At 38.2% G+C, this 23,133-nt stretch overlaps 2 protein-coding genes across 2 annotated transcripts; one reads left to right on the forward strand and one right to left on the reverse strand.

Moving 5' to 3' along the window:
* Positions 1-2: 2 nt before the first annotated feature.
* MRPS22 (mitochondrial ribosomal protein S22) lies at positions 3-6,002 on the forward strand (the record flags this gene model as incomplete). Its single annotated transcript, XM_009325103.1, has 7 exons — positions 3-110; positions 1,034-1,198; positions 2,393-2,536; positions 3,039-3,122; positions 4,084-4,229; positions 5,443-5,551; positions 5,830-6,002. Coding segments are annotated over 7 exons (849 nt in total), but the record flags the coding sequence as incomplete, so codon positions are not given.
* Positions 6,003-6,495: 493 nt separating this feature from the next.
* Positions 6,496-22,754, reverse strand: COPB2 (coatomer protein complex, subunit beta 2 (beta prime)). The gene is made up of 22 exons (XM_009325104.1): positions 22,668-22,754; positions 21,666-21,803; positions 20,950-21,036; positions 19,049-19,175; positions 17,786-17,934; positions 16,474-16,620; positions 15,068-15,167; positions 14,787-14,929; positions 14,366-14,565; positions 13,668-13,778; positions 13,309-13,397; positions 13,122-13,228; positions 12,686-12,829; positions 11,850-11,980; positions 11,340-11,547; positions 10,997-11,107; positions 9,947-10,161; positions 9,571-9,663; positions 9,311-9,491; positions 9,070-9,138; positions 7,294-7,386; positions 6,496-6,843 (listed from the first exon to the last, which is right to left on the reverse strand). Exons 1-22 carry the CDS (start codon positions 22,752-22,754, stop codon positions 6,748-6,750), a joined length of 2,826 nt encoding a protein of 941 aa, XP_009323379.1. The 3' UTR covers positions 6,496-6,747.
* Positions 22,755-23,133: the final 379 nt, after the last annotated feature.

The following is a 23,133-nucleotide window of genomic DNA, read 5'->3' on the forward strand; positions in this document are numbered from 1 at the left end:
CGCTGCTGCGCGGAATGACGGGGCTCGACCTGCGGAAGGTCTTCAGGCCGGTGAAGACGGAGCTCAAGCCGCCCAAGTACAAGCTGATGACGGAAGCGCAGCTGGAGGAGGTGGGCTGCTCTGCTGCCGTTTGAAAGAAGTTTTGGTTTTAGCGAAGCGTCTGCAGCAGCCCGCGGTTCTGCTTCCTTTGATGCTGCTGTCGAAAACACTGCGGTTTCTTTCCTTTCTTTCAGGTCGTTTCCTGAATTCGTGTAAATCAGTGTTTCTTCACTTCAAATAGTTTTATTTTCCGTGGAAGTATTTAAAAGACGTGTAGATGAGGCGCTCAGGGACATGGTTTAGTGGGCATGGGGGTGTTGGGTTGACGGTTGGACTCGATGATCTTGGAGGTCTCTTCCAACCTTAATGATTCTATGATTCTATGATTCTATGATTTCCATTTATCCAATTTTTCCCCATTTTTATGGAATACAGAAGGAAATTGGATGCTTTTTACTTGAGTGACAGGTTCTCTTTATTATCCCCTTTTCCTATGTTTCCTAATTGTGTTAAATATCTTCATTAACCTGATAGTTAAATTAGAGCCCTGGGAATCCTTTGACTACTTTTTTTTCCTGTTGTCTGACCACGGTCCAGGGTGACGAAGGGACCTGACTTAAGCCAGTTCTTCCGCAACCACAGTCACAGCTGTATATAAACTGTTGATTGTGGTTTATGCTTTGGGGGGAAATTTACCATGGAAAAATACCCGAAATAAACTTGGTGCTTGCAGCAGTATATGTAGATTTTGGTTTTGGAACTTCCTCCGGCAATTTGCCCAAGTTACAGTAGTGGTGTATTGTTCACGCGCAGCTCATCTGTGTGGAGATTGAACCAGTGTCTCACTTCTTCTCAGCTGCAGAAGAAGAAAAAAAGATTTTAAAAATTTCTCTCTAAATGAAAATATTGGTCCCAAAATTGTATGTTAGCTTTCCAATAGAATGATTTTTTTAATTGTAAAATTAAACTACCTTTTTTTTTTTTCCCCCCTAAGGCCACAAGAAAAGCCATTGAGGAAGCTAAAGAAAAACTAATCATGCCCCCTGTTTTGAATGAGCGAGAGCCAATTGATGATGTCTTAGCAGAAGACAAATTCCTTGAAGGAACTGAAACTACAAAATACGTGTTTACAGATTTAACTTACTCCGTTCCACATCGTGTAAGTAACAGTGTATTAATTTAAGAGGTTTTCATTCTTAATTTCAAAATAAGCTTTAGGTTTTAATAAAATGTAGTTATAGCAGTTTGCAAAAAGGCTGAGGAGTTGTAAATTCAGTCTGGTACAAGCCAATACAAAGACACATATTTCTAAATGTTTGCGTCCAACTGATAATGATAAATTACATTCCAGTGCTCAAAAGCCGGCGCGGAGGGGGGAAGCTGTGTGATAGTTAGTTAATTATTTTAAAAGCAGATGCTTGTGATATGCCGGCAGTGCTGAGTTCTTCCATGCTTCCTAGACGCTTTCTGTGGAATTGGGTTACTTAGTGCTGCGCACAGACCAAAAGGTGGAGCTGCTTCACCGTTGCAAAGATCTGGTGGAAAGCTGAGTAAACGGTAAATGAATTCACGGGAAAGCTGTGAAGAAACAGTTGTCAAACAGAATTGTGGAGTATAGGGATAAAGATTTCTTTGTATAATGAAACGACTAGATTGTCTTAAGTACCAGTAGAAAGAGGCTGAAAAAATTCGTAACAAATAGTTATGATTCTAAGAAGTCTCCGTGCATATAGCGATGATCCTGTGAAATGAGTTGCCAAGTCTCCCATCTGAGAGCTCTCTCCAGGAACCTGCTATATATTCTCCTGCTTCAATGTATTGAAAACTTCCTCGTCCCAACAAACCTTCCTGTCTGCCGCCCTAAATCAAATATGCTTGTGAACAGATCCGAGTAGATTGTTTTATTTGTTGTATTTCTTTGTTTTGCGCTTGCCCTTACTCGATTCTAGCACCTACCTGTGAAACAAAGTTAAGAAAGTACAAGGCACTTATATTCTTGATTCAGCATGTGTTACTAAATGCATAAAATCAGGCCAGCAGCAACACTAACTCCTTTCGCTGGGTATTCGTTATGTTGTCTGTCAGAACTTCACAGAGCTGTAGCTTTTAGTGTAGGTGCACGCAGAGTTATGTCATACAGTAAAATTAAGGTGCAAACATAGCACTTAATTAGCAGGTACCGAGGGAGAAATGATGAATCTAGCACGTGGCAACAATCAATTAGAAACTGGTAGTATTAGTGTGAGTTTAGGTATAGAAGGATTTTGCCAAATAAGAATCTTTTTTACAATGGTTCTGGCTACAAAGGGAGAAGAGTTTGGGAGACAATGCTCTTTTTTTACCTTCTTTTCAGGAACGTTTCATCGTAGTTAGAGAACCAAATGGTGTATTACGCAAAGCAACCTGGGAAGAACGAGACAGGATGATACAGATATTCTTCCCAAAAGAAGGGCGCAGAGTTATTCCCCCAGTGGTATTCAAGGACGAACACCTCGTGGTAAGATCTTCCTGGTTTTGAAAACCGACCGTTTTTACTTAATTGTGCTCTGATACTCAAACTGTACTATTTGGACAGAGTAGCTCTGAATAAGCCATTCTGCTTGTACGTTTTAAGCTGCTTGAATTCTGTTTTGAACAATTGCTTATCATTGTAACTTAGTTAAAATACTTATTAATAAGTTCCGGGCTAGGGCCAGGTAAATCCTGGGTAGGTGTAAATATTCTGTTGTACTAGAAATCCACATTTAATTGTTCTGCATTGATGAAGTCGTATACTTAATCTCAAAACGTGAACTGGTGTTTCAGAAACAAAAACCAAGAAACATTGTATTAGTGTCATCAAGGCAGCTACTGCACTTCTATCCATTTTGTCTTGCGATGAAGGGGATGCTTGCTGTAAGCGTTGCCCAGAACAGAAATGTTGTGGCTGCTGTTTTGATTTTGGAGCGTGGGAATGGCATGATGCAGAATCTATTCGCGAATTTGAACTGTTGTTTTAGACTGTGTTCCAGCAAGACCGTCATGAGGATATCCTTAACATGTGCATTGCTCAGTTTGAGCCAGATTCACCTGACTATATCAGAGTGAGTTTGCTTTTCATTTTTCTAGTTAAAAAAAAAAATAGTATTAGTGAAGTACTTCAGGGTTTGTTTTGTAAACATAAGTATTACCTGGGGACAAAAGGTGGTGTTCATGTGTGTTCCTTTTTTCCCCCCATAGAGATTACTTGTTATCCTTGTGATGAGTTTTTGTTCTTTTTTTCTTGCAGAAAAGTAAAGCAGGATTCTGTTTAAGTGATTTTCAACAGTATAGAAAGAACTACAGATGCACGAAAATAGTCTTTATATAGGTATTTTTGCTATCAAACCAGAACTGATGATAACACCCATAAGCGGCCACAACCAGGGTTGTGCTACTAAAGTCATGCTAACTACTATGTTAGGATTTGAAAGGACCAGGTAGATAACTGATGCACTGTACACAATGTTTTTGACAACGACCAGGTACAAAAATATACATCTGGCTGAAATACTAAATTTAAGTAACTGTAGTTGCTGGTGAATATGTTAGTCTACACTTGCCTTTAATATGTTTACTTCTCTTTACGCTGTAACAATTTCTCAAACCACTGAGAATGTAAGTTCTGTTAGGCAATTTTTCAAGGACCTTTTCTTCAAAGTAAAATTTTCGCCTCTTTGCTCTAGCATTTTTCTCCTTAAAGAATGGATTACAACTTGACAGCAGTGAAATAAAGGTTCAGAGGTTATGTCCCTCCCTCCCCACATTTTCAGTACATAGCTCGCATTTAGCTTTCTCTTAACGTAAAGATGTCCATGCCCAAGTACCAAGAACTGGGCTATCCTGGTGTTACCCTGAATTATAACATGTATAAAGCTTGAAGGTAGCACGGTTCAGCCTGTGGCTTACTCTGGCACTTTTGGGAGGTCTGAAAATAGATTAAGAACTCTAAGTGAGAGGTAGAGGGGAGAAACTGTCATCAGGCTCCAGTTACGCTGATGAAACTGAAGCCTTTTCTGTGTATAGGTTCATCATCGGACATACGATGACATTGAGAAACATGCCAAATACGACCTGCTCCGTTCAACGAGACACTTTGGAGGAATGGTATGGTATCTAGTAAACAGAAAGAAAACGGATGGCTTACTAACAGATATGATCCACAGAGACTTGTAAGTGGTGTTTGTCACTTATTAATTCTGCTTATCTAAACGAATAGAAAACAACAAGTACCATTGTTTGAAAATAAAAACAGCGTTTCTGTAAGATGTATAAGTTTTCATTTGCATGAAATGTTAGGCTAGCTGTAACTTTTAGCTATATGGAAGCACTAACTACAGTCCATGAAATTGTAGGGTATTAAACAAGGTTTCTGTAGAAATGAGCCTGTTGGCTCTGGTTTTGTTTTTGTTTCCCCGTGTACTTGTCAGTACACTTCCAGCTCTGGGCAGCGTTGATCTTAAAGGCTAACAATTTCATACTGCTGAGCTCAGTTTTGGCTTTTAAGATGGACACACTTTGGGTTTTAGAGCAATTCCTAAGTAGCTTAGGAACAGAGAGATACACTTCCATTTTAAATGGACAAATTTCTGTAAGATATGCCGCTAAACTTACTCAAAACTCCTTGAAGCAAACAATATTTAATTGTTCAAAACGTCATTAGAGCTAGGAGAAACTTTTACAACTAGAACTCCGAGTTGCAGTGATGGTGGCGTTCATTTCCTGCTGTTGAAGTTAGAAACTTTCAACAGGTGGTCAGATCCTTCTTACTTTTAAAGCTGAGGATATGAAGAAATACAGGGAGGTTCCACTTTTGGAATCAAGTTGTTAAAGGGAAAATTCAAGTATCTGGACAATTTAAGTTACCAGAGTTTGGAGCATCTGTACCTGCCACCCACCTACTTTTGGCTTATGCTTACATTTACGTAAACCCATTTCGGTTTTAAATTCAGCTGAGGGCTAGGCATCACAAGGTATCTAATACTGCTTCTGTAAAACATGCTAGTTAACTGCAATCAGTGTTAGAAAGTTTCTCTTTGGCATGGTTGTTCGGCTAAATGCTTGTTATCGGGAAATTAATTGTATTTTACAGAGAGATTTCAGCTTTATTACTGCTGAACAGTACATCAAGCTTAACTGCAGCACGGACAACTTAACGTACCTTACCTGGTGCACCTCTTGGTCTTCCTTCTCAGGAACAGGTTGCCGTTGCAGTAGATGATGGGATGCCTGTTTAGCTGTATATTCTAATGACTGTATACTCGGTGAAAGCAGAAGTTTATTAAAGCCTGTGGTGTGCGAAGTACACCACAAAGTACAGTTAATCTAAATACTCTTAAGTATTAAGAGAAAGTAATTGCTACAAATGGGCCTTTATTTTTTTAGGCTGGATGACGCTACAAGTTTAATTACACTGTATCATATGCTTCACCCTGAATGTCAATCAGCAAAAGAAGCTAAAGAAAGGAAACTTCAAGGAGTTGATCTGATCAAGGTATGCTTTTCTACTTTAAGGCTACTTAACTACAGAAGACAAAGCTTTTAAACAGCCAAAGCCTATTTAGTAGTCTAAATTTCTCCTTACCTTAAGCAGCAGGTATTTAACTAGAACTGTTGTGCATGCCAGGTTGTTTGTTGGTTTTTTTTTTAAACTATATATAGCTGCACCAGGATTTCAATTGCAGCTGGCTGATTTACCACTGGCATGATGAAATCTCATTATGAAACTATGCTCTTAATTGTATATTAATCTCTCTCCTGCCACGTTTGCAGGTATTTGTGAAAACTGAATCGCAGAAAGAAGGCTATATACAACTGGCCCTCCAGGCTTACGAGGAAGCAATGGCTACTTCTACAGCTTCATGAAATAAGCCTTACTTCTTAAGTTTTAAGTCTGTTTATAAACATTCTCTGTACAGGATTCCACAATAAATACTTGAAACAACTGACTGTTCTAGAAAATTTTTTGCTAAAATACGTAAGAATCGCTACAGCAGCTTGTTATTTTCAGAAGTTCTGTAAAATGAACTTACAGCAGTTACCATGACTTTTGTTTTGAGGTGACAGTATACCCCGAGTTTAATTCCTTTACTGTTGCATCTTGAATCTGAAGAATTCCCCAGAATTCGTTTTACTTACCGAACAGCTTCATTTAGGAAAAAGTGTGTAACACCACATTGTCCCTTAAGACATATTACTGTTCTGTTAGATCTTTTAGCTAAAAGTGTTGTCTGGAAGAGTAACTGAGCTACCGATTGTTAACAGATACAAGCTAAATAGCACAATGAAAAAGTAACCATATATATGTATAGTGTATATGCTAAGAAAAGCAATGCTAATGCTTGGCTACTATGCTCCTGTTTCAAATATTTGCAATACACACTACTGAAGCTGGGTTAAGAATATTAGAATTACTAGTAAATGGAGAACTGAGGAATAGAATGTTTAAAAGGGTTTATTGAATTGCTTGACAAATGAAAACATTTTTTAGTATGCACTGGAGCGGGCCTTGCGTCTTGAAATTCAAGATAGTGGAAGCAGATTCTTCTTGCACAGTTGCTGGGTCTGCCCTTCTTTCTACATGTACATGGTCCACTTGCAGTATAAAAATCAAATTAACTTGGAGCACATAGTCCACAGAACTTCATTCCTGTGTGTGGAGTAATTGATTTGGTCATCTAAAAAGTACGTTCACTCATCTAAGATCTCTTCATCCAGATTGATATCGGTGGTATCAATATCCTCCAGATCCAAGTTATCCAGGTCATCTTCCAAGTCCAGCAGCGTCTAGGAAAAGAAAAGACTAGATTAAGGGGATACTAATACGGTTACATGTTAGCCAGCTTATACGATGTATGATTCTGTGTGACATATTTGCACGCTCTGCAAAACAAGCTGAGGCAGTCAGGTGGAACGTAAGCGTTAAAAGAAGCTGTAGAGAGAAGCTGCCTTCGCGGTAAGAAAGCGTCTCTCAGAGTTGCAACTGTTTACCACGTTCTGACCAACTGAGTTTGGACTTCACCCCTCGCTCCTTGTAAGTCCACAAGGCTGTAGGATCTGGTCTGTATTACCGTGTAATCCCTTTCTGCAAACCACAGGAAGGGATCCATACGCTGCACTGGTCCTAAGCTGTCTATTGATACAGAAAGTGACGTTTTCCAGTAGCTTGGTTTAAACACATTACAGTTGAAGTCTTTAACGTAGAATGAATTTAGTGCTTGTACTTCCCTTCAGTACCTTTTGATCTCTTGTTGGAAGTAGATCGGAATTCTGCAAAACTGTCTTCATCACTTCTTGTTTAGGAGAGGGAACTGGTTCTTCAGGCGCCTTCTAATGAAAGAGAGATTCCTTGAGTTCTTTTGAATTTGAATTCCTTCAACAAAAGCAAGTAAACAACAGCAGAACTATAATTCCCCCTCTCCCAGTGGTTCTCTCAGTAATTCTTGAGCCACATCTTCACAGCCAGCAAGCGTTCTAGTCCTCACTCTGCTGGAAACCACTGTTTCCCTGCCCGGTTTCTGTAAGCAGTTGATGATGGAACTGATACAAGGAAAACAACCTTCAGAAAGTATCAATTCCAAATACTGAAGTGCTGTTAGAAAGTAGGTGATTTTCAAGGGCCTCAGCAGGGAAGAGATCAGGTTACTTGATATTGTCACAGCAGTTTTAGCAAAGGCGGTAAATCTTAGTACTGTTGCTGGGCTTCGTGTTCCATACCCTATAACGGCTTAACACTTACCATTCTCTCTTTGCTGCTGCACGAGTTTTATATTAAGGTAATTCATCAGTTAGTACCATTGCTTCAGTAATGGTACTAAAAATTAATCTGAATATGGTTAATTGAAATAATTATCTCCTACCAAACTTCCCATATTCAGCCTCAACTGTACAAGACAACTGTTGTTTAAGGACTTCTATGCAGTCATTAACCAAATGCAAAGATACGCTTCTAACATTAGTGGTCTTGTTTTCAGCTTCTAATGCTAGTTCTAATTTGTTTTAGATAACTTTTGCAATGCTATTTCTGTATCTTCTTTAACAAATGTGCACACAAGCTTGGTTTTGCTTTAATGCTACTTGCTTTGATACACAAGCAGCAAGTAGTCACTAAAGCTACTTGTAAGTAGGCTAACTCCTCTGAACTGTCAAATGAAGTTTTGCAGTGCAACTCCTATGAGGAAAAAATAGAGACAGAATGGAGAGTTGTGACTTTCTGTTTCTCCCTCAGTTCCCACTGCAGTTCTTTTAGAAGTTTATAGCCTCAAAGAGCTGTGCCAACATTGTCTTCAAGAAACTCTCACATTCTGATTTTCACGATCAACTGTAACATGTATTTGACATGAGCAAGAATTACAAGTTGGCATCTTCTGTTTAAGCTCTGAAAAGCATTTTAAGTGTTCATTTCAATCTGTATGCTTATACCTTAAATATGTCATGTGTTTTCTGCATAATACTTGGAAAACTGAGGTGGTAAAAAACCAAACCAGTTTGAGTTACTTCAGATATTGATTAGAACATATTTTCAAGTAATTGAGCAGGATTCCTAGTCAGGTAGTTATGGAATAGTCCTATTTCATAACCATGCACACTAGCAAAGAATATAAAGCATTTTTAATTGCTGTAATATGCAAGAGTTTCCAGGTTCCAACTACTGAGCTTTTAGAAAACTAGCAGCAGTTGATGCGGAGTTTGTATGTGCAATTGCAATTGTTTTTCTGCAGGATGAATTCAATGGTAAGACTCTACAGTTACTCACACTAACAAAAGATGACCCAAGATAAGGAACCACACAAAAAAAATAATTTCACTGTCAAGAAGTCATTAGTAGTTACAGAAGTAGATTAAGAAGAGTCTGAGGCAAAAGAACATGGAACTCAGCTGCAGTGCTTACAGTCAAACCAGCAAGAGCAATAATTTGTCCATTACTGGTGAAATATTCTCCAGGGTAGATGTTACTGTACAATAGCAAAACTGCCTCTTTCTTAGAGTTCATCATTTAGTAGTAACACTGACCTGAGGTGCCATTACTCCAGAAGGCTCAAAGCCTTTTGCTTCTTCAAGTAAGTTTCTTTCTTCATTTGGCTAAAAGTAAAAAAAAAAAACAAAAACAAACACAAACCAAAAAACAAAAGAAGCACCAAAACACATGTTCACAGAATGTTTAAATGGCTGCACTGATGTGCTTGAAGCTGAATTTACACAGCACCAAATGTTTTTCTTCTAAAGACAATAAAAGCTCCCACTTCTTACTTACAGTGACAAGGGGGTATTCCCTGGCTGGCCGCAAGTCAGCAAGACTTTGTTTAACATATTCTTCAGCAACAAAAGCTTCCTTTAATCCAGGGAAAAGATTTTCATATTCTGTAGGATCAGCAAGGGACTCAGCAGCTTTTTGATTGACTTTAGAGAGATTTTCCCGCCACAGTTTAACAACCCTGGCGATGCAAACCGTATTTGTTATATACAGCTAATTTTGACAACACTATTCACGCTCTGCATAAGCTTTGAAGTTACCTTGAAACTTGGCTTGGCAAGTATGTCCGTGCAAGAAAAGCAGCTTCTGGGAGACGCCCGGTTTTAATCAGGAGTTCCAAACATGAATCAAGCCTACAAGATTTTAAAATGTGATTTTAACCAGGAAGCTTAATAAAAGACAAACTTTTGTATTAGGTTAGCTGTTTATTCTATTACATTAATTTAGGGTGCTTTCATTTCAGATTTTAAAAGTAGCAGCCATCATAAAATAGAATCAGCTTTTCTGAAAGGGCGCATGCCACAATCTTTCTCCAGAAGTTTTAAGTTAGCTGTAGTTACGCGTTTGAAGAACCCGAGGTTCTTTGCATTTCGGAAAGCAGAGCAGAACAATCTGAATCTCATGCTTGCTACTTACTTTCCCTGCAGGAAGTAGCTCATAAATGCAACATTGTTCTTGCCATCTTTTTCTGCTCCTTCAGCTAACTTATTCACCATGTTGGCGTTTCCTGAAGCTGTAGCCAGGAGCAGCAGCCCTCCGTAGTCTTGCGCATGGTGGAGACACTCCTGGGCTAAGCCAAACTGGCATTTACTAATGGCAAGCTCAGCAATTTGCTTCCATTTCTGTTCTGACTAACGGTACAAGAAGGGGAGAGGGAGGGAAAGAAAAAAACCCAAAAAATAAGCCTCACATTTTTGAACGGCATTTAAAGATTTTTCAGAGCATTCAATACGAAAATGTAAGTGTACTTGTGAAGGCACTGTATCCCATCACTAGACTTGTCTTCCCGTCGAGATACTACGATTGCTGCAGCTTCACAGCATGACACAGTGAGTGTTACATGCAGATCATTACACAGCTACACTGTTACATAAAATAAAGGGTTTTTCATTAATGTGAAGGGAGGAGGTAGAAATAACTGGAAAGTTAAACAGTAACAATCTCTTAAAGAAAGCTCCCAAGTTAACTCTCAGAATATAAGACAGACATCCGTGCCTGTAACTAAGTTAACATTCCTTATCACTAACTTCATTATTTTACAAGAGGAACTGTGAGAGATCAATTCTCTGAATAATGGCTATGGGACAGATCACTGCCTGTCAGTCTTCCTAGTGCATCAGTCTGAGTTTGCCAAGGCTGGAACAAGGGCCCAGAGGCTTCAGTCCTGCCATTCCTCCTCTCACTGTTCAATACTGGAGATTAAGGCTCGATTCTCGGTTCAAGTTTTGCATGCTCCAGGAGTTCCTGTAGCTTCCTGAGCAGACAACATTTTTCTGTCCCTGTCCCACAGCTTAGATTCCTTTGAATTACAGGCAAAAGAGTTTCATCGAGGAAGTTGGAGGCACTTATACAGCGTTCAGGGAGCTGTACTGCATCCCCACATACCATTGTCTTTTCTTACAGGGCTTCTTAAGATTCACGCTAATACTCAGAATTAGTATGAATCACCAAAAGTTGTATGTTTACCTCTGCTTCCACTGCAAGCTGATAAGCTATTTTTAATTCTCCAAGTTGAAGAGCAAGTTCAAAACGATGCTCTGGATCTGTAGATACTGCAAGAGCTTGTTGTTTGAAGCCCTAAAATAAAAATCTGAAAGTAAGACTGTGATCTGTCAGGTCAAACAGCATCCTAGATGTTCTAACCAAAGCCCTCAAAACAGAGGGTTACAGTATTCTCAAATAAATATGGATGATTAACAAGAGTTTATGCTTACAGCTAAGATGATCTGGTTTTGCTTAGCAAATTCAATTAGAAATGTGAATAAACTGATTTATTAAGTTTTTGATAACTAAAAGGTAGTTTTCTCGCCTGTTTTTCAAGAAAATGTGCAACCCTGGTTCTCTGTTCTTTTGGAATCGTGGGAAGAACTTTATCAGCCATACTGAAATCTCTTCTCATTACAGCAGTTTGATATTCAAGCACTGAGACGAGCAAAGAGTAGCTAACAATGTTTAGCTCTTTATCACCCAAATAAAGTCGGTTGTCCTTAGGGATATACCCCAAAAGATACATTGTCCTGAAACAAAACAAAGAATATTAGTCTTTAATAGATCCACTGCCAAACAGTCTATAAAAAAAGTCCAATATTTCTTACAGTAGCAAGAATACTCACATGGAAAATTCTACTTTTACTATATATGCACTTTCACATAACACTCTTCATTCCCTCCAAGATTTTATTACTGTCTCAGAACATATATTAGCATGATATGCAAGAAAAAGTAGTAATGCACGGCAAGGAGGTGACAAGGTTCACCTTGTCGTAACTTCGTTGAAGGAACCCTTAACACTTGCTTACAACCCAATGCAGCAACTTACCTGTCTAAATGGGCAATAGTGACAATTTCTCCTCCAACATAGTAGTTGAGTCTGTTCACAGAACTGGTGTAAATGAAGCAGTCGCCTACCCACAAGCCTGTTTTCACAATCTCCTGAATCTCACCAAGAACCTGCAAATCAAGTTTGATTTAATTAGATATGTAAAAAGGTACTTTTAGATAGCAGTTAGGACTATCAAATTTTCAGATTAAACTTAATATTCTATACTTAAGTAAACAGTTGGGCAAGTTGCAAAAAAGTTTAGATACAGATTGGAAGCACTTAAATAATGCTTTTAGTTTTACAAAAGTGCTGTAAACATATGAAATCTCTACCTTAATACTTAACTAAACCAATTACAAATCCAGGAAACAAACACCAAACTAAGCGTTTAAGATAATCAAAGAAAAGTTTCACAAGGGAAGTTGTTTCTGACATTTCACAGCATGAGGTTCCTACTTGTTCTCAAATTTTAGTAACATTTCAAAACTTGAAAATTGCAGAAAAAGTTTAAGCAATGTAAACATACTGCCTGAGTGTGCGCTTTAAAAATAACCTCTATAACTCTGTGAGAATAGCAAACAGATCCCTGAAGAGAAATGTAGGCATCAAGGTCTGTCATGCTGGGATTCCAACAGGGATGGCTCTCCCCAGGGAACCCAAATAAAATGATTAACAGCGTTCCTCAGGTGGGTATATACTGTGTATACTGCATTCCAGTGTTCTGGAAACTAAAATTTAATAGGGCTATGTTAAAGGACTAAACTTGCTCTACTCTGGGAAGATTTGCTTCAATGATCTCTAATCCTATTCAATTTTTTTTAAATAGGAGGTACCTCAAAAGCATCTTCAATTCCATCTTCTGTGACACCTTCATGTGTTTCTTGGGCTGCTGCAACTTTTTCTGATAGGTATTTCAGAATGAAGAATGACTCTTCCGTAGCAATGCAGACAAGCTCACCCGAGTCAGACCAGAAAATCTGTATCATCAGAATCAATAATGGCACTGTTTTAGAGACCCCAGGTTAAGAAAGGAGGATGTATAAATTAAGGTTAAAACATACTAACTCTAACAGAAGCTTTAGTACCTGAGAAACCAACACATACAGGGATTTTTTTTCCCCTTCTGCTATAAGATTGAGATAAACTTAAGACGTTACTACTTTATGATTGACAGCTTGGCTTCATTCAAGAAAATCAGCAGTCTGGTAAAAAAAATAAAATTAGTAGACACAGAGAGGTACGTATCTTCAGTCCCATCTAGAAACTTACGTGTTTGGGCTGAATTTCAATTCTGCGAATCAATTCTGTGTTTTCCCAATCATAGAATGCCAAACCATTAACAGATCTGACACCCAACAGGAAGCCACCGTAGATGCCTGCAAGAAAATAAAGGTGGAAGAAATCTACATTGTGCAAAAAATGCACCAACATACCTATTTTAAAAGTAAATACTTACCTTCTGCTCCAAAATCAGGTTTGAATGACTTCTTCTCTTTGAAATTTTTAAATATCTTTACAACACTGTTGCTCTCCCTGATTGCGTATCTAAATAGAGATTGCATTGTAAAGAAAGTAAAAATAATTCAGCTTCCAAAGTAGCATATTACTAAAATTGTAAGCTGCTACAATACAACTGCATTTGATTTATCTTCAAAAATTAGCAGTGTGCTACAAATGGAATATTTTAAAGCAGGACAATTATTGAAAGTTCATTATCTACACAGGTTTTACTCTTCAGGCCAGTTTACAATTTGTATAGCCTGAAAACTAGCAGCAGCAAGTTTAATACAAAGGAAAAAAGCCTGCAACACTTACTCCGAAGAATCATGTGCCCATACGAACTCCTGTGCAGAACCAAAGCTCTTGTTTCTCAAAGCCATAGCTGTGTAGATGATGTATTCACCATCACCACACACTACTACAAACCTAGAACAGGAGAAAGATGCATTTCTCGGACATCTGTGTTCAGTTCAATAGGCACGATCAAGTAGATAAATTATCTGAAAAGTTAAAGGCCCCTAGCCCAATATAATCACTGCAAATGCAGACAGAATAAGAGAACTTCATATATTCTAAAAGTGTCACAGAACTGGATTTCCCTCCTCTGCGTCATGTTGCTAGCTACTTGCTATTCCCTCTTCCTTCTGGTCTCTGCTGAGCGGCTCTTGTACCTTGTATCCCTTTACCTTTTCCTTTAATTTAGCTTATCTGTTAACAAAACAGCAATTCAAGAGAAGTGATACAAGAATGTGGCTTGCTGCTATTACCTTATATATTTTGTTTGTGTACTTCTTCCCCTACCTAGAACGTCCAACTTGTCTGTTTAAGCAGCTCTTACAGGTGAAGCCCATCTATTACTCTGATTTTACAGTGCCTGGCTCCAATACACCTGTTCTCCGTAGGCTCTCAGCCACCAGCACACATGCAACTCTTTTTCATTCAAAAAGTTTTCTAATATAAAAAAAAAAGGAGAAATCAGAAATGTTTAAGTATTTTGTTCTAAAATCTATTACCGTCCATTAGGGTTGTGCTGAATTGTCTGAGGATAGATTTCACAGCTCCCCATATCCTTTACAGCCAGCGGCAATCTTTCTCCATCTTTGATTTCAGCATCTCCCATAGCTTTCAAGTTAGCCTGTTGGACTTCTGAATGTTTAGCCCAAATAATTTTTCCATTTGCATCCATGGACATGGCAGGTTCTTCACGACCAAGCTAGGAAATGTAGTATAAGAATTTAGCAGATGGAGAAAATACATTCTTGATTTCCTTTTCAGTTGAACATACCTAGTGAAATAACCTGGCTCTGTCTAAAAATGCCAATTAAAAAGCCGAATTTTCAGTATTTTATGTATTGTCACAGAATCAGAAATCAGTTGCTCTGTACACAGGACAGTGATGAATCACCATTTCTCATTTCAAATCATTAATTGTACCTTCACAATAATGCTGCCTTCGTCATATCCCAAAGCCACATTATTGGATCCTCTTAAACTGGCCACACACCACACTCTCTCCATACCGTAGTTGAGGGTACTTTCCAGGCGGTAAGTGCTTGAATGCCAAATGCGCACAGTTCCTAGAGGAAAAAGAAATAAATACATGCCTTTTATCTCTTCTCTCAGTGTTAGGGCAGGAGATGCGTAGCCACACCACAAGAAGAGTTCTCCCGTAACTTCTTCCCCTGTCTCTTATATATCAGAAAATACAAAATTACCGTCTTCTGAGCCTGTGATAATGATAGGCAATTCAGGATGGAAGCTGACACATGACACATTTTGAGCATGCCCTTCCAGTGTTTGTACACAGGTTTTATTCTGAAAACAAAACAACAAAAAAAAAGAGAGTTGGAAGTACAGGTACAGATAATAAACACATTGCTACATTTTTACCTTCCTTTCTTAAAAAAATCTCCCCCCAAATCCAAAATTTATCTGAAAACATATTTCTCTAGATTTCTTCCAGTAACATTTATTTCCAAGATGCTCAAACAGCATTAGACGTATTAAAAACTATGATTGTATTGAGTTGATTTCTCCTCCCCAGAAGAAAATATTTATTTCTCTTGACATAGTTGTTTTCCCCTATTTTCAGATGGGTTTCTGCCTAGAAGATATGCTTTCTCAGAGCTACGTAGCACAACAGATTAAAGCAAGATAGAAATCTGAGTTCACTGGAAAAAAAAAATCAGAGCAAAACTATCTGAATCTAATTACAGGTGAAGGCAGATCTAATGTTGTCTTTGTTAAGAATGTTCATTGTGAAAGAAAAGTCTACCCTGCCTGAGCAACTAAGATTAGGCTATGTAACTGATGTATACAACTGTACATGGTGGCAAAGTGTCGGGCACTGTCACATAACAGTCATTACTGCAGCGCATACTTACATTAACAGCGCTAGCTTTAACTTCTGAGCTTGGATTTACTCTAGGGCAATATGCTTTAACAACCAGAAAGTACTATCTAACGAATTTTGTCTTGCCCTTCTGGCCATTCATACACTTGTACACAGGAAGAACGTATGAGCTCTAGGTTCCAGCAACAGAACTGAATCCCTGGGTTCAATCTCTTTGCTGTAGAGCATTCGAACAAGTCACCTCACGACCCCTGCAAACCGTCAAGCAGAAGCACACGCATGTGTGTGCGTGCACACATGTGTCTGTGTAAATGTGCATAGGATGAAAAAGGAGCGAGGGAAGGGGATAAAGAAAAAAAAAAGGGAAGTGAAAGGATGGAAAGAGTTGATACATGAACAATATTTACATTTGAACACAGAAGAGGAGCACCTTAATCCACAAAAAAAGAAGTCCAAAAGGCAGGGATTATATTACAAGAAAAAACCTAATGCTAATAGTAGAAACCTTATGTTAAATTTAATTCTACAAATTAACTTTGAGGTTATTTAAATTCACAGCAGGTTCTCTCAAGGGTTAACAAATCTTTTTTTTCTTTTTTAAAAACGAAAAACACGTCATGAAGTATTTCCCCCCCACTTCCTTCTTTCCAAGGAAAAATGAGGTAAATCTGTTGGTGTATTCAAGTCCTTTCCCTCTTTTTCTATTTCTTCACTAATGGTTTTGCTATGGCAGTCTGCACAAAAATTTATGAAGAGTTGAACACGTACCTGGTAGTCCCAGATCTTAACCAACCGGTCATCTGCACCTGAAATGAGATACGGCTTGTCTCCTCCACTGTAGTAGTCAATGCAGTTTACTCCTTTCTCATGGCCTTCCAAAGTAAAGTTGGGTGAAGAAGAGCCAAGCTGCCACACCTTCCCAGAAAAAAAAAACCAACAAAAAACCCAACCACATGTACGTATCGATCTTTTGCATCCATGTCAACCTTGCCAAAGAGAGTTGGTATTCAGATGTACTTTACAATTCCAGAGGCACTGTTGTTTTCTTAGGTGAAGAACCTGAACAACTGCTTATCAAACTACCAATCCTCCTCCCCAAATAAACAGAGATAACATGCTGAGTTGCACATGCTGTGCTCACACCTCAAAACAATGGAATTGGTTTCTCTCAACTTTTTTTTTTTAAAGGATATGAAACCGTGTAAGACACCATTTGTAAGAAGTAGTACCTGTTTATGAAATTAACTAATAGACCTAGAAAAAGCAATCAACTATTTGTGCATACACGGGTTGCACCCAACTGTCCCCTGAATTTTATTTTTTCCAGTTACATTAAACGAATGAGAAATCTCATGCAAAATGAGAACTCAAAACGAATCAAGTCAAGTTGTAGATATACGGCTATTTTCCCATGATTATCACATCAAATCAACATTTATATGCACCTAATCTCAACATCTGAGGATGTATGAAATAAAAACTGGCTTTTTACAGCCAATATACTGATAATTTATAGGGAATGTGAGGAAGTCTCACTGCTCAGATGGCTGTAAATCTGTATTCCCAGATGTTTAGTAATAGTTTCACAGCAAATGAGACTCATCAGGGTCTACCAGGGGAAGGTTGAAGACACCTTTGGAAACAGTTCAACAGATAGACAGCCAAGGACATGAACATAACAGGAGAAATGCCTTTACTATGTTTTTTTTCTAAATACACACAGTTAAAGGCTTTACCCACTATATATATATAGTTTCAATTCTCCCAAACTACTCATTGACAGTATAACCATTACCCCTCCCCAATATTTCTGTGTAATCCAAATGGAAACGCAGCACTTAAAGTTTAGAGAACCACATTTCAATGATTAGAAGTGACAGGTAATCTTGTAAATTTACTGAATTACTTAGTAGGTACATAGTAACTCGACCAACATTCAGGTCTTTGTTCAATAAAAATTCTGTTCTTGCACCCGCTTTTAAGAATTCTGACCCATTGTCCATACAGTATTATTGGTTTGTGTACTCTGTCTGACAATTACTTAATGACTAAAAAAAACCCCAAAATACAGTTTCTCTACCTTGATTGTCCTATCCAAAGAGGCACTGGCAAACTGATTATTGTCTTTTGGGTTTATGACAATCTGCATGACGTAATGGGTGTGTCCTTCAAACACCTGAGAACAAGACCATTTTTTATCCCAGTCCCAGAGTTTAATGAGCATGTCATCTGAAAAAAAACAAACCAAAACAAAACAACCAAAATGACAAACCCAAGCTTCAGTTAGTTTGATATATTCTGATACCTACCTTCTTAAACTGCATAACCCTTAATAACTTCCAGTTAAAGGCTCACTCATCCCTTCCCCCTTGAAAGGAGGCACTGCTAATACTCAATGTATTTTTCATCTGTAAGATTACAGGTCCTTCCTTGCAGAAGGACCACAGGGAGTACAAGATTCTCAAAAAGATTGTCCAGTAAAATGGTGATAAAACTAAGAAAGAAATACATCTGTCTTAAAAAGGGAGATTAAGAGTTGATATTAAGGTATTGAATTATTAATCTTAAAATACTGGGCAGATATTAAGGAATTGGACCCATGCTTTCTTCTGCAGCACCTCCTCTGATGAGCACTAAGAAATAGGAAGCAGAGACAACCAAGCTGGCCTCCTAGTACCTTTATTTCAAGTGCAAGTGTGTTAGCTTCAACAGCAAAACACAAAAATATGTGTTTCCAACTCGCAAGACTCTCTGCATTCTTGCAGAGCTCTCACTGCATTAGTAAGGTTTCCAGGAATGAAAAGAACTGAGTAGCACAACGTAGATGTTCTTGGGCAAGATCTGTTGGGATACTGTGATCTTCTAATGCTGAATAATATAGATCACCTCAAATAACAGAGAACTCAGTAGTATTTTGGGAAAAAAGATTAAAGTTACCTGTTGCTTCAAGTCAGATTCCCAGCTGAAAACATACTCCAAACCATTATGCAATTTTTTTAAAAAACAGAACTTTAATGTGGCAAACTCTCAAATAACAGCTAATTAGCACATACACGAACCTTTCCTCTGGCAGATATTAAGCAACAAGGTTCTTCGGTCTTCTCTGACAAGAACATAAGCTATTATATTTTAAATTGTAAGTACAGTTGCTATTCCATTAAAAAAAACATGAATGCATCTGGCAAAGACAGTTGTCATTTCATGTTATTTCACATTGGCTACTTGCTCAAGGATTCCCGTTTCAGCAGAAAGAGGAAAAAACATGCAATCCCTCACTTGACAGAAAACAGAAGCTTAAAAATAGCTGGTTAATAAATGTAAAAATATACCAAAGAACTCTTACCGCTGCTTGTCAGTATGAAAGGCTGCGTGGGATGCACAGCAATACAACGGATGTAATCTGAATGTGCTTCAAACATGTGAACTCTTTCCAAGGTGTTATAATTAAAAACTCTAATTTGCATGTCATCCTGTGAAAGGGAAGAAAAGCCACCATTAAAATAGGACTCTCTGTATAATACACCTTATATTCAATGCAGGGTAGCTAGAAAAAAACATTCCACCACTGAAGAGCCTCTAACAACAAAATGTTTAAGAAAACGTATCTTCTGTACATCGCTAATGATACAAATTATACTTTGATTCCGAAGTCTGTAAATTACCCAGTCCTATTCCAAGACATTTATGAAATGGAAAAAGCTTCAACTAAAATTTCATTTTAAAAAGATGTATTTAAAATAGTCTTTTGCTTTAAAATTAAGGAAAATGCAAAAATGCTTTTAGAATTATTAATGCTTTATATGAAAATGAAAAGCAACATCCTCCAACATAAAATTTACAATGACGTTAATGCTGTGGGGCCAGGAGGAAAGGAGTTCTAGCTCTAAGTCAAGTGGAAAGGTGATTTCAACTTTATTTTTTAAAATTGAGGGGGGGGAGTGGGAGAGATTTTTATTTCAGATACAGTATATTAAAAGCAGTATTCCCAAACCTTTTTAAAAAACATTTTTTAAGAACTCTCTGACAAGGAATAAAACATCAGATAAAACTTTCAGAAGTGACCATGACTTACAAGGCCATCAGAGTACATGAAACTTAGTGATAAACTCTACACTATTGTTTTATCCAAAGCATTTACTTTTCCACTCTGTCTTTTCCTCTTTCATGCACGTGCCTGTTTAAGCAGCCACACCTACAGAAAACACTCTTCAGATTGGCAGAAAAGGACGCGTACGTTCTTCTGAGACCAGCCTATCAGCATAATGAACATGGAACACACAGAATAAGCAACGACTAATGTCACATTTTCATAGTCACTAAGACTTGGCCCTGCTGCTGAAAGCAGCTGTCTTGCCCTTTCCTTACCATTTCTTGCTACTGCACTGCAGCCTCCCTTGGGAGAGCTAGGACAAATACAGCTGCACACTGAATCAGATCAAGAAACTGATCCAGGTGAAATTAAGTTGATAAAAATAAAAATGGAGACTAACTTTCATCAATTATTAATCCAGTTCCCATGCAGCTGTTTGAACTCTTGTGCTGCCAAAGAGACAGCGTTGTACTTCTTAGGAAACAGTGCTAACCTATGTGCACTTGAAGTTAACTGGGTCACGGCAGCATAAGACAATGAAACAACAAGAAATTTTTTACTCTGTGTATAAGGCAGAAGACTAGAAAAAAAAAATTGAGACAAAAGATGTTAGGCATTACCTCAATTTATACACAAAACATTCATTCCATCAAGAAAAATGTGTTACCAAGATTAGAATAAAACTACTCCTCTCAAAGTAGACTCATTGAATAAAACCAGAGTGTTTTTCTAGAGGCGAGTAAAACTCTAAAAATTTCATTTTTAATATAACCAAGAACAAAAGTAGAAAGTAACTTCTAAGTCATCTTACCTATAGTCAATAGTTTCATCTTAGTTAAAGTAGCACTACTAATATTTAGCCAAAATTGGGTGTTGAGTGTGTTCCAGTTGACAGTAAAAGTTGAATCTAGATCTACCTTGCATTGCATGCAGAATTTGCCACCATATTAGGTTGCTCTCCTTCGAAATTAAAAGTTTAAGTTTCTAAGCTTACTTAAAGGAGAATATTTCTGGCAAACTGTAGTGAAATATTCCTTTCTCTTCTACAAATTCATATCAAATCATGTTATTATGTGATGTACAAAGAAATGGCATGAAAATAAATTAGAGAAAGTACTGCTGCATATGGAAATCACAAGATGACAATAGCTTACAGCTCCTGTAACAACCCAGTTCTTTCTCGCCACGAATTTGGCAGCTCTCACTGGCAGGTCGCACACTTCAAAAGTCTTCACCAGAGTCTAAAAATAAGAATAGTAAGTTTATAGCACTGGAGAAAATACCAGTTTTGAAATCAGCTCTTTAGCTTTTCTTAACATAGTCCAGTATGTTGCCTTTGGCAACTCTCCAAGAATCCTACAACACTACATGCACCCTTTTTAAAAGGAACATACCTGTCCAAGAAGGGAGATACTTGCCTGTTCTGTTCTTTCAATATCACCTTTATGTTCTCCCTTCATTCTTAACCCAACCCCACCACCGAATATTTTTGGAGCTGCTGCCCAATTTCAACTATACTTGATAGACAAGGTAGAGGTCTAACAGTTCCTAAAACCTTCACAAATATAGATGGCAGGTACAAGAGAGAGGCATCTCATCTTTCAGAAGGAAAGGCATTAGTTCACAAGGAATCCACAAGGGAGATAATTCTTGAAAAATAAATTTTTAGGAAATGAAGCATCATTAAAGTCACAGCTAAAGATATTCCTTGTCTATTATTATAGTGACTTTTGTAACAAGACAGAGGAGAGTACAGTCAATTAGCGGCAGTGATTTAAGATTCGTCTTGTGTATCTAGTATTGAAAAAACAGAATTTATACATCCATCAGTTATGCAGATTTCATAATAAAGGAAAACCAAAATCATCACCTGTGTCTCGTGGTTCCAAACACAGACACTGCCATTGTAAAGGCTGGCCAACATCCATGGCTCCGTGGGATGCAAGTCCACACTCTTCACCCGGTCAGACCGAGCTGTTAGTTTCCGTTTTATATCAAGTCGGAGAGGCTAGAGAGGAAAAGAATTGAGAATACCAAGTTATTCAACATAAAACTGGCATAGAAATATGATGGAAGAAGGAAAGCTGAAGTTAAACCTTAAAATAAAAAGAGTCAATCCTGCTTTTCAGGCAGACAGAAGGCTGCTACTCTTTCCTATCCATCTGCTTATTTGTTTTTGTAGGGGTTTCTAGAAACATCACATCCCCACCAATGGCAATGGGTCCATTTAATTTACTTTTGTGAAACTCATAATTTTTTCATACTGTAAAAAGTATCTCCAGCACAGTGAAAAAAAATAAAAGTGCACTGCACATCTTCCTGGTGTCCCTGAACTACTGAAGCACAGTAAAGAGAATTTGCTTCTAACACAAGTGATAGAAGATGAATCTTCCTGCTACTTTACCTGAAAAAACGGGTGGAAAAGCCAGTTATCACAATGGAACACAACAACATTTGCCCATTTTAAATGTATTTCCGTTCACAATTCCAACATTGAGTTTTAGAATGGAACACTATGTTGTCAAAACTGGGGGGAGGGAAAAGTTTAAGTCTTTCCCTTATAAAGAAGGCTCTGACCTTCCACCTTCATCACTGGCAATGTCAAGCCAGAGTATTTAAAAGGTATGAAGTATAGCAAAGTGTTTTCCTAAAATATTTGAAGCATTATAGACTCGTTTAGACACTCAAAGACTGTTGAGCTCACTTAACGCTGCTGACATTTTATCTCAGAGAACTTAATGGGTAATGTCTGATCAAAGAATGCTGCACGGGTTTAGTAGCAGAATGGAATTAATAAAATCTGCAGTTACATATGTTAGACACCGCAAGGAGGAAAAGATACCTAGCTATCGTTGCAGTACCTGTAACTTACGTACACGACATCTGACGGCAGAGAATGAACTTGTGGTTTATTTCTCCTGCCACAAATACTAGAAAAGTAGGCGAGATAATTGCACATGATTCTGTGCTTATCCTTGGAACTGCTCTTACCTACTGCTACTAAGGACCAGACTACGGCTGATTAAGCAGTTAGCTGCAACACGTACTCAAAGCACTCTGGCAACTGTTAGGTCTGTCTGATGAATACCACGCTGGTAACGCAGCCCGGGGGGTCTGCTCTGCGACTTCAAGCATAGTGATGCCAGGGGACTCTCAAGGGCTTTCTTCTCACTAAGTTATTTAGCTTAAACCACAGAATAACGCTGCGACTTCTTCAGGTAGCACGGGAACAGGGAAGCCCGGGTCAAACAGGGCAAGAAGACCCTGCACAGCCGTCCCCAGCTTGTCCTGCCCAGAGCCAAGCCCAACTCCCTCAGGCAGGGCTAGCGCTGCGCAGA

The sequence above is a fragment of the Pygoscelis adeliae genome, unplaced genomic scaffold (genome assembly GCF_000699105.1).
Source record: "Pygoscelis adeliae isolate BGI_AS28 unplaced genomic scaffold, ASM69910v1 Scaffold155, whole genome shotgun sequence".
Lineage (NCBI taxonomy): Eukaryota > Metazoa > Chordata > Aves > Sphenisciformes > Spheniscidae > Pygoscelis > Pygoscelis adeliae.

Bases quoted from the DNA above. Each gene is read 5' to 3' on its own strand.
- COPB2 (XM_009325104.1), bottom strand. From the start codon at position 22,754: ATGTGCAATTATCTCGCCTACTTTTCTAGTATTTGTGGCAGGAGAAAT. The intron at 14,930-15,067 runs GTAATTTTGTAT...TTTTTCCTCTAG, and splicing joins TATCACAGGCTCAGAAGACG to GAACTGTGCGCATTTGGCAT. The intron at 14,566-14,786 runs GTACAATTAATG...TACATTTCCTAG, and splicing joins AAGGCAGCATTATTGTGAAG to CTTGGTCGTGAAGAACCTGC.